The 11,989-nt window shown below is 41.5% G+C and overlaps 1 protein-coding gene across 7 annotated transcripts in view; it reads right to left on the bottom strand.

Annotated features, from left to right (window-relative positions):
• Positions 1-666: 666 nt before the first annotated feature.
• Positions 667-11,989, bottom strand: part of DNM3 (dynamin 3) — a 328,780-nt gene continuing 317,457 nt past the window's right edge. For 5 of the 7 annotated variants that reach the window (XM_029081391.2, XM_029081393.2, XM_029081394.2 and 2 more), the window contains one exon: positions 4,399-10,319. In XM_029081391.2, the coding sequence (XP_028937224.1) occupies positions 10,250-10,319 (70 nt within the window). In that variant the 3' untranslated portion in view covers positions 4,399-10,249. Of the gene's footprint in view, positions 874-4,398; positions 10,320-11,989 lie in introns of those variants that run through there. The other 2 variants (XM_029081396.2, XM_029081392.2) reach the window with 2 other exon arrangements.

Raw genomic sequence — 11,989 nt, 5'->3', positions numbered from 1 at the left:
TGTGTCTCACTGACACACTGGCTCCATCCTCATGGTGGCCATCTTTTTAAAAGGACAAGTTAGAAAACACAATATTGGAAATGGCCTCCTAGAGGAGGAAAAGAAACACCAGAACATCATTTTAACATTTCCTCTTGGTTGTTTAGGTCGGCGATCACGCATAAATCCCATTCATCAACTTTATCTTTCAACAAATGTTTCAGAAAGTTGCAGGAGCTCTGTCTCTGCTTTGATTTCTTAATAGCATTTCTTTTTCTTGAAAGAGCCAACTGGAATTAGCAAGATTAAACATGAGTCAGATTTCCTGCTTATTTCATGATCTTACATATTTTATCTCTGACCATGACAATTTAGGAAAATGTAGGTGCAATAAACTTATTTATGGGATTTCCAGTTGCTGGATGAAAGACCAGATTATACCATAATCCCACAGTTTAAATTTCTTCTCTCCTTTCTTCTCCTGAATCTAGATTCTACTTGCAAGACACACTGTTCATCCCTGCCAGAATATCCTTATTCAAGTCATTTTTTGTTCATAGCTTCGATTTTCCATTTCAAAATCCATTCGGCCTTCAAATTGCTTATATTTCTTCCTCATATTTCTCAGAATTATTGTTTTAAATAAGTCATGCTCTGCATTTAAACTTCTTCATTAAGCAACAAAACAAAAGGGCAGGTTTTCTTTATTTACACAGAATAAACTTTGGTTTTTATTATAGACATAGATCAAAAATAAAAACTTTGTATGTACATGTGGCATATAGTGCAAATTAAAGGTAGTTTGGACACCGCTAATACCAACGCTGTGGCTACAAAAGGAGACTGAGTGGTGGGGGTTAAGATGGCCGTCCTGGAATTGCAGGAGGGGGTCGCCTGAAGGAAAAACAAAACCAACAAAAAGAAAAACACAGATGCAGAGGAAGAAAACAATGTTTAAATAATAAAACACATTCGAACGGTAACATGCAAACACATCCCGCTACACTGGGTCAAATTGAAGTCAGGCACAAGCATGCGAGAGGAAGAGGGAGTCGGGCGAAGCTTAGCAAATGTTTTGTATCAGGCCCCACAAAACTTCCCCAGCTACGATCAGTGCTCGGCCAAAGGCCATCTCAACATTCAGACCCTGAGGGGCGACGGATGAGAAAATAACCAAGTGGGGATGTGGAATAATCTTCAGTCGCCAGCAGGTCCACTCCAGGGCACGAGAACTGAGACAACTATAAAAGAGGAGGTTTGGTGGTAGTGTGTTCAGCTGTGGGGACAGCATGCTGTCTTGACAACTAAGGCAAAGGACACCTTTGTCCTTTCCCTCAGATCTCCTCTGTTCAAAGCAGGCCCTGAGGTGGGAGCTATTTGTGGCCGCACTGGGATTCCTGCCCATTCATGGTGGCCCCTGAGTGTCCTGACTCTCATCCACTCACCGCCAGCAACTCCTTGGAAGAGGCAGATCCGCATAGGGTAGCCTGGGCCTAATCTTGTCTTGGAGAGGGGCTGAGTGACCTTCAGTAAACCTCTCGGCATCACAAATGACTTCTCATTTCCTCGGTAAACCTCTCGGCATCACAGATGACTTCTCATTTCCTCATTCTAGCCAGCGTAGAGACTACTGGATTTTGGGAGCTGCCCATGTAGAGATATCTGAGGGAACGTCTTTCTTCCACCGCTGTGGAGATTCAATCCAGCCACCACCATCTTCACCTCCCAAATCCTCCCCAGTAAAATCGATTACTGACAGAATCAAAATGGCCTGGCCACTCTCATCGGTTAAGGCTGTCTTTCTTTCTCAAACACACTTCTGTTCAGGGCGGTTGGTGCTGGTTTTATGAGGTGAGCTTTCTCTTCTGTTAAAATGTTGAAGAGCTTGATATTGCTTCATACTTTTCAACTGTAGGGGGTCTGCAGGCCATTTAATTTCACAGACCCCTGAAAGTCAGTATCCCTGGTGTTTTGATGAAGAAAGCATAATTAAATTCCTGTCAAGGTGCACCAGATTTATTGCAACCTTGGTAAGCAGAAACCATTTCTTGAGTCTTCATGGAGCTTGAGAGCACTTTAATCCCCTCAGCAGGATGGGGAAGTGAGCTATTATACCAGCAACAAGTCCATGGAGCTGAAAGAATCTGCTGCTAATAGGGGCTAAAGCAGTATGTGGCTTTGAGCTTTACTGGTGAGTGAATCCATAAATAGTTGAAAATATATCTTGATCAGAAGGTACAGAAATAAGTCTGAGCAAATGCTGCTTATTTCCCCACTAATTCATTTACAAGCCTTCTCTAGGACAGAGTCATTAAGTTTACCACTACTGAATTTGAGTAGCTAATGTTTTTTCTATATGCTTTCTCCGTCACCCTCACTCCCAAACTCTATCAAAGATATGTTTCACATCACCTAGTAGGGCAGGGTTTTAGCCTGTGATTTGTATCCTTACTTTTTCACATTTTGGTTTGGCCATTTCTTCCCCCCACAGTCTTCTCCCAAGTCTTTTTTTGGGGCAAACTGTCTGATTAGACTTCTGGATACAGCCTGGTTACCCAATTCTCCCAGGGCCTAACTTTACTCCCTGATATTAAAGTTAGACTCTTTGGGAGGAACATTAACTCCTTCAGGCCACACTTTTTAGTGTATTGCCGCTTATAATGCTTATAATGACAGGGACTGTGTCTGAACTGCTCTGCTTGTATCCACCCCAGCGCTTAGCACAGTGCCTGGCACACAGCTAAGCGCTTAACAAATACCATAATTATTATAATGACGCAATGCATTGAACAGCCTCTAGTGGCCTGAAAGAATTAATGTACATCCCTAAATGCCTATTAAGTTGTAAATCTAGGCCCCAGGAGATTCGGGCTTAATAAGAACTCTGAAAAACTCTCAACATCTTTCATAGTCTAGTAATCAAATACGGAATTCCCTGTAGTTGACGGCTATCAAAGCTGAACACTCTCACTACCTCACTTAACTGGGCATCTCGTCCACTTTTTGGTCCTTGTTTAATTTGGGTTTTGGCCTCCTAAAACTTCTTGAAAAAAAGATTCATTTTTGAAATTCACGCCAGAAACCTAGAGACTTTACTGGGTCACCCTCCACCCTGCTGCCCCCCGACACACACGCACACTGCAGTTAATAGAGTAGTTAAAGTGGGATGTGGAACACAATCATGCTTGCTGGTGAGCCTAGTCACCAGTTCAAAGAGGTCCTAAAATGGTGTGTGTTTTGTGTGTGTGTGTGTGTGTGTGTTTGTGGGCGTGCCCACCAGCAAAAGAGAAAGAGAGATATATCCAGGATACCCCCATCCTGGTCCAGACCCAGGGCTCTGGTGTAAGATTGGTCACAGCATGAATTCACGCAACAGTGTTAATCTATGTGAGAGACTGTCCTTTTTTTTAATGGCATTTGTTAAGTGCTTACTGTGTGCCAAGCACTGTATTAAAGTGCTGGGGTAGATGCAAGCTAATTAGGTTGGACTCGGTCCATTTCCCATGTGGGGTTCACAGTCATAATCCCCATTTTAAAGATTAGACTGTAAGCCCGTCAATGGGCAGGGACTGTCTCTATCTGTTGCCGATTTGTACATTCCAAGCGCTTAGTACAGTGCTCTGCACATAGTAAGCGCTCAATAAATACTATTGAATGAATTTTAAAGATATGGCAACTGAGGCACAGAGAAGGTAAGTGACTTGCCCAAGGTCATGCAGCAGACAAATGGCAGAGCTGGGAGTAGGGTCTTCCAAATGAGTGGGCATTTGTGGAAACCCCCTTTCTCCCACCCTCCTTTCCAATTTTTGTTGCTGTTTTCTAGTCATTCTTCGGCTTAACCTTCCAAAAGCTCTTAGGTAGGTGTAAGAGACATTCATCTCTTCCATAATGCATATTTTCACTATGTGCTTGGCACAGAATGCTGGGAGAGAATTGGGAGAGCTTCTTTAAACATGTATCTATCTATATAGAACACAATAAGATGTCTGAAGAAATATTTGGATGCACATGTGCAGTATCATTCAAGGCGTCTACACTGCAAAACCCGGTTGCTCAATGTAGGGTTCATCAGGAATGTAACTTTCACATTACAGAACAGCGTATTAAATTTTTCTACAATCCTAATGCTCTTCCTCACAACCTGTCAGCAGTGGGTTCTTCCATTAGTACCAGCAGCTCACTTGACCTTTCTCCCTCTCTTTTGATTCTATCTTATGTAATGCTTTTTAGATCACTCTAGCTAAAAATCCATGATCCTAAGGAAAATCAAAACTCTCACCTTTCTGGTTGTTCCTGATTAGTACTTCCAGAACTTAAGCTCTTTAAAAGAAAATGAAAAAAGAATCAAAGGCCTCCAGAATTACGGCCTGGGGAAAGCTCAGATCTCATTTGAAAGGCAGGGAACACAGCTCAAATCTGTACAAGAATGAAGAACAGAGTAGTCCTTCAATTGTACTTTATTTCAAGTTCAGAAATACAGCTTAACATTTTCACAATAGGTGCGTTCGGACTTCAAGAATGACACAGGCTTCAGGAACTTTCTTCAAAAAAAAAAAATCCATCTACAGTGTCCATATATCAATTCAGTTGTATTTGGGCTCATTTTCATTAGGGGATCAACAGAGAGGACAAAATGGAGATAAAATCTGAGCACAGCTCTTTATAAAAAGAAAAAAAAGGAGGAAGTTTTGATCATTCTGGAAAGGAGAGAGAAATAAAGCACAGAAAGGCAAGCCAAACACAGGCTGGTAACACGGAACAGATCACAATTCACGCAACAGTGGTGGACTCTCTGGACAGGAGGAGCCGTTCTTATCAGATCGCCTGCAGACAAAGCAAGAGGGAAGACAGGCAGAGTAATATCCATTTATGAAAGGAAACTGTTCTGTTGCATTACACAGAGAGCACAGTGTAAAGATTCCAGGATAAAGGTTTACAACAAAAACAAATCGACAAAAACAGAGGCCGGTCTTGGGTGAGACTTCAGACTGGAGATGAGAAGTCTCACCAATTCACCAGTATGATCAAATCTTAATACAAAAGAAGAATCTTTGACTTGACATCTCTCTCGCTCTCTCACTCGTTCGCAAGTGACCGCACAGTTCACCCATTGCCTCCACACAATCTTAAATGAAGATCTGAGACCAAATCTGCTCTCTCACACTCACACATACGACGACACACACTTCATCCACTGCATCAGCACAATTTTAAAGGCATTATACAAAGCTTAGTGCTTTAAAAAATCAGCAACGAAGAATGAGGAAGTATCCAAAAGGCAAATATGCTTAAACATGGCATTAGAGACTCAAGTGGAAGAGGGCAAAGACCAGATAGTGAGAATGTAGTTGAATGACCTGGAGAATATGCTGTCTTTTCTCTAAATTCACTAATCATCATCTGAAGACATTTATCAAGTCCCTATCTATTCCTGAAACCGGCTCATTTAGGCTCATCAAGGTTGAAAATTCAGACCCGCTCAAGGTATATGTATCTCCATGCTGAGAGAACAACCAGGTCACCATGGGGCAAAGGTTTAAATGATCTTTTCCCAGGGAAGGCCACAGTATGCTCACCTGGACAAAAGATGACATTATTCACCCTCAATTTACTTCATCAGTGAAGTAAAAGTGGGCTATTCTGTCATGGAACCTCTCTCGCTCAACATGAGTAATTAATGAAGGTCTATTGTCTATAATTGGATGCACTATTCCGGGTGTTTTGATTAAAAATAAAGGGTGTCCCAACCTGTGTTTTAGAACCAATCCCCCATTCATAACGTTATTCCCATAAGAAAAATGCAACATTTCAACTTAAGATGCTGTTTTCAGGAAGTTCCAAAGAAGTTCCTGCTTATTCTTAAATAAGAACCCCAGATGCCTAACTTAATCAAGTGGATTATTAGCAGACAAATCATAAAGGTCCGAAGCTGATTACGCAAGGATTTCCCCTCACTGCAGGTTCTCACCCGGAAGAGTAAAAAATTTGGCCACTCTCCTCTCCCCTGCCTCCATTTTGTTCTTCTTCATTCTCAGAAAGAAAAATCAACTTGAACTCCGCCTTAACTTCGTAAGTCCCAGCTCAGTGAGCTAGACTGGTATCTGAAGATGTTAGCAAATGCACACCCAGTTGGGAAAGGCTGCCTTTTCTTAGATATCACTCGTAGAGATTCAACATTCAGAAACAAGGGCTGTGATGCCTTATTCAGTCTTCCCCCAGGCCTAGAGTTCATCAGTGCCATTCTTGTTCTGAGAACACTGTACACAAAAGAACAGAGTCTGGAGCAACAGGTGTTTGAAGACTGCCGATCTATATGGTTTTTCGAGAAATGGCTCACTACCTGATGACAACTGCCATAAAATACTACAGATCCTTCATAGCCAACTTTTACATTAGCACAGTTTTTGAAAGATAATTATCACAACAGGACTAAACACATGTATATATATATATAGATATGTACACACCTACATATACATATATACACACATATACACACATTTTACCATACTCATGCTGGAGGCATTTCATCAACTGTTTTACACACTACCTACCAATTTAAAAGCACACAAAACACATGTACTTACATAAATATTACCCAGTTCATACTACATCATCACACATGCATAGAAAAATGTTTCTGCACATACAAAACATCAACATTTATAACATACTGGTAGTAGGTCCCATTTCGTATCGGAGAGTTATGGCTAAAGTCTACACAAAGGCCAATAAAATGAAATCCACTTAACTCTGCTTACTCTTTGAATTCAGAAGGTTGGTACTCAAATACGGGGAAAAAAAAATTCCATTTTAAAGCATGATAGGCTGCTCAGATTGGCAATCCCCTCCACTCAATACCTAGGAAATGAGTTCATAATCAGGTCCTATCATCTAACTCTGTTACCTAGCTCTAGTTAAAAGCAAAGCCCAGAAGGGAAATCTCAGTGGGTTTTTAGAAATGCATGATGGTAACTTCAAATCATTCTCATCCGCATATAAATAAGTTGTTCCTGTGGGTCGGAGGAGCCTATAGGCGGCAATAAAAAAAAGTTTGCCCTGCCAGTATTCATGGGCGGATCAGTTTATTTATGTCTCAATTCTGAAAGTAACATCTGATGTCTGGGTAGTTGAACGAGGCACGAGGAATTTTATATGCAGCAGTGACACCATCAGAGAATGGTTGGCTGAGATGGAAGCGATTCAGAGGAGTAGATCTAAAGTGATGGACATCTGGGAGTGCTCAACAAAAGTGTTCCCTTCTCTAAATCTGGTGTACATAATTTTTGCACCTCAAAACTGGAATCCTTGTAAGTTTTGACTATGCTAGTCACAGTAGCTTCTCCCTTTCCAAAATAAGAACCCTTTGGGCAAAGGGAATAAAGTAACAACACTGCTTACAGCAGTTCAGTGAATAGCAGCATCCTTGGAATAATCTCCACCACTTATCTGCCAAAACTTCAGAGGTGGTTGGGTTCTATTAGAAACATCTTAGAAGTGAAAGAAACAAAAATGTACCCAAAAGGGAGACAACTATGGTGTATGGTTTAACTGCGGGGCTATAATCTGGGCGCAAAAGCCGAAGATGACAAATGCACTGTTTATGACTACACAAGATCAGTGGAAAGACATTTGAAAAAGATCCCCAATTTTCTCCACCATGGTTTGTGCCGATCTCGAAACACTCCAGTGGTTATCCACAATATTTTCCTTGAACAGAAGGAAATTTTTATAATATGGCAAAATTCAAAACCGCTTTTAGCACAAAGCCAACCCCCTAGAGCAAAATCTGCCAGCTGCCTTTGAAAGAAAGGGGAAAGACCTCAGGGAATCCTAAAGACTGGGTTTATAGGAAAAGACTTTACTGGGCATCGGGGGCAGGGGCTGGGAGGGATGTGTCCTTCTGATTTTGATCTGCTCGAGACCTAACATTTTTCAGTTACCTAAGAGTAATTTTAAGGCAGAGCCTGCATATCTGCCATTTTCACAGAGATAAGTTTTTTCAATAAGAATATGAATTGAGAAATGGGAGCGTCGATTAATCCGTGACACACGATCCCTCTTGTTTTATCCACTGAGAATCACAACAGTGATGCCTCTGCGTTTTACAGTAAATCAAAACTAAATATCTGGAACTTAAAAAGGGAAATGCCTCTGCTTTTAAAGATGTTCTTACTAATTCTTCAAATAAGCTCTGACCATTTAGAAAAGAGACCCCCAACGCCACTGGCTGCGACAATTTCTCGTTTTACAATGGCCTTACGGTGGTATCGCTATTTACTTGATGCTCTCTAGGTGTCTACATTGGGCATCAACTATACAGGAACTTAAAGTTAAGTAACATACAAATCACGCATGCCGCTTCCGAAGTTTTCGACTGGAGAAATCTGATTTACTTCTATACAGTATGAAGTAGGGTCTTGGGACCTGATTCAGACGGATGCTTAAACTGCTGCCTGGGACTACTTAGCCAGACAACATTCCTCCTGGCTTGTGGTTTCTCCCATAATGGCATAAACCGATCACTTGGGGCTGGGGAGCAAAGAGCTTAGTCTCAAGAATGGACAGTTCAGTAGGTACTTTGATAAATATTAGAAGCTGTTTTATTTAAAAAAACCCCAAAAACTCTATGGGGATAGTGTGATTTCCTGCCCAAATGCTCCAAGGCCATCTTGATTGGGTTTAAATGACCAGGCCTGTTGACCAGAATCTCAGGACCCTGGAGCACTGCAAATGGCATATAAGTGCATATGCAAAATCAGTGCATTTTACCCTTGTTCCACTACATCTCACACTGACAGGCCCCGCCTCTGGGTCCCACAAAACTTAGGAATCTTATTTAGAAACGGTGTCTGTGGCTTAAAATTTAACAGTTGGAAGGGACAGGCCCTGCCTCTCGGTCCCACAAAGCTGAAGAATCTTACTTAGAAATGGTGTCGGTGACTTAAAATTTAACAGTTGGAAGGGGCAAAACATAACAGCCAACCAAATGACAGAAATCTAGAAAGCAAAATATTGAATGATCTGTTCACAGATGAATGTTCACAGGGATGAACAGTTGGTCCTACCAAAGCATGGATATTAACTGTGAAGTGAAATCTTGGTGAGTTAAAAGAGACATTTCATTTTGCTGAGATAAAGAGACTGGGAAGGTCTCTCCACTCGTCTCATCTCCCGGCATACCAAAAACCATGCCAGTACCAGAATTAAATATTTATCATCTCAGAGCAACTTAGATGAAGTACCTTGCTTCTGCTTTAAACTCTGAAAATGAACTGCCATAACCTCACTCAGATGATTACTGATTCACAGTTGGACAACAGAAAGGGACAGGAAACAGAAGAAACCAATGGAAGAAAAAGCTCATCCTACTGTTGAAATCTTAGTCTTGTGTTAGCTAGCAGCCTCACTGATTTTCACAACTTCTCCTGGAAGGAATGCTAGTGAAAGTCACTTGCAGCAGGTCCAGGAAAGGGGGTGGAGGGGTGACGAGGACATCGACATGTACGATGACAGAGCAAGCTGCCATTTTGATGAGAGATAACTTGGCCTCTTTCTGCCTGTCTGCAATTTGAGGGAAGCAGTGTGTACTGCATAATGTTGGTTTTCCCCATTAGGTCAGAATTCCTTCAATAGGTGATCTGATGCCTCAAATGAGTGGTTCTGAAATCTGACCAAGCGAACCACAGTTGTTATAATAATTGGGTGAAAGGAGTGACTGTTGCAGACCCCCAGCAGACCCCCAGGGGTCTGAATCCACTCGGCCAGCCCACTGTGGGGTGTGCTTGGAGGGAGACCTGCCTTGGCCATCTTGCCAACCTCAACTTCCTTCCCCAACTCTGACTCTTCTGAAATTGCCTCTGTGCAGCACCATAAACCAAGCTGAAAGCGTTGGAGATCAGAGTGTACACATGGCAGCAGGAAGGGAAGCCATCAGCCTCAAGGAATCTCCGGAGCACGAATCTGAGCCGGAGACTACGTCTCAAATGAAATCTAGCAGGCAGCCAACCCCTCCTGAAAGCTCTCACTTCATTGTTCAGGGTCAGAAGTATACCCCGGTGAACACAGTTTATAAAGGGAGTCAATGCAATGTAGACCTTCCCCAAATATCTGAGATGCTACAGGCAATGCAGAACGGATGACGAGTATATTAGTTAAGCTGGTTACTTGCCTACAGATGTCCACACATGCGACTACTCATGGCTTATTGCAACAGTTATCAAATGAGTTGCTTTCATACAATTTGTTAGTTGTCATGCCAGAACTTCACTTAGTCTAAGAGAGAGGATTCTAATGGACGGATTATAGTAGGACGAGTTGGTGACGGAGGTGGTCTCCGGCTAGAAAGAGAGAAAAACAAGGGTAAACAGACAAGTAGGAATACCACGGACAAAACAGACAGTAAAAGATAAACATGCACATGCAGATACCCCCCTGGGAAAGGGGGAGGAACCAGGGACGGTGGCAATTTGCAACCAATATCCCAATTGGAAACCTCAACAGCCTTATCAGGCAAAGGACCAGACCTTTCCCAGTATAAAAAATCTTCACTCGATTCTGTGTGGGGTAAAGTTCCTACCACTTTAATGGAATCGTCAGCATCATCAACAACATTTATTACTTTAGAGAGCTGCCTGGATGATACTTTTTACCCTCATACTTGATGTACGCCTGCCGCTACTCTGTACTCACAAACTGCCTCATTGCAAAGTTACCATGGCCACCACGGGGCTGAGTTGGATTGGGTAGCTTGCTGATGTGGAGTTCCCCATTCTGAACACCTACTGTGTGAAGAGCACTGTGTGAGGCAGGAGCAAATGACACAAACCCCTGACTTTGCCGATTTTACAAACTACTGGGGAAGTAGTGGGCTTTAACTAAGAAACATTCATTCAGAGAAAGAACAAGACTTGAATTCAACAAATCTCCAAATCTAGCAATACTGACTAGGCTATCAAAGTTGCCAGTTTAATCTAAATTAAGAGCCATTTCCTCATCACTTAGAGCTATTTTCAATTAAAGTATTATCATATGAATAGCTTCTATAGTGGAATCACCCATTTTCTTGCTTTAATGTACCGGCTGGTCAATGAGGATATATGGAAAATAGAAGAATTCAGAAACACAGTTTATAGATTGTGAGAAATAGAGCCTTAAATTGAACTTAAGTGAAGTAGGGTAAGGAAAAGGGATGAAAATATAAACATGGAATGGCTATGGAATCTAAGTTCTATTCAAGTTGATTAGAAAATAATATTCCATCATAGACAAGGGTACCTGAGTGAACTGGTGGCCATTAAAATAATTAGAAATTGGGAGAATCTGACTCACAGGCTACCTTCATTCAAAGAAAAAAAAAATAAGACCTCTACTTCCTTTAAATCATTTCACCAAATAGATGAAGTCCTCACATATTGAGCTATGCCTAATGTTGGCTTCTGGTAAGAGGAATTAAAAGCAAACATAAACTTTTGGTAATCAAGATGCCGTAAATAACCGGAGTTAAAATTCATTATTTTAGGGAAATGCATTTTCCAGTTAAAAACTACAACTAAGTAGACCCCATCCAAAATTATCCTTGAAATCAGCACAAATGGTATTCTCATTTGTTCAAGGTGAATTCTCCTAACAAAAGAAGACTGAAGCACTTGCCAACATCTACCCTAGAAGGAGAGCTAAGATTGGATCTTAACACTCCTTTCCAGTGATGCTGTCTCTAGCTTGTTTCTGTCCCTAGCAGTTTCTAAAGACCCTCCACTTCAGGAGACAGTTTATTTTGTGCAAAAACAAAATTGTTTATTTTGTAACAAGTCTAGTCAGTTGCTTGACTTTGAGATGGGTTTCATTAGGTTGCTCTTTATATTGAAATGCAGCATCTTGCATCACTTAGGTTTTATCGGAAACAATGTAGGTGGGGGGTTTACTATTCTTATAGGAGAGCCATGGGCCTGTTTTCAAATGAAAGTTGAAAGATGGAAGATCAGCTAGCTGCAGTCGGGATGGCAGGGAT

Source organism: Ornithorhynchus anatinus, chromosome 16 (genome assembly GCF_004115215.2).
Source record: "Ornithorhynchus anatinus isolate Pmale09 chromosome 16, mOrnAna1.pri.v4, whole genome shotgun sequence".
NCBI classification, from domain to species: domain Eukaryota; kingdom Metazoa; phylum Chordata; class Mammalia; order Monotremata; family Ornithorhynchidae; genus Ornithorhynchus; species Ornithorhynchus anatinus.
This window is presented reverse-complemented; position numbering and strand designations above follow the sequence as displayed.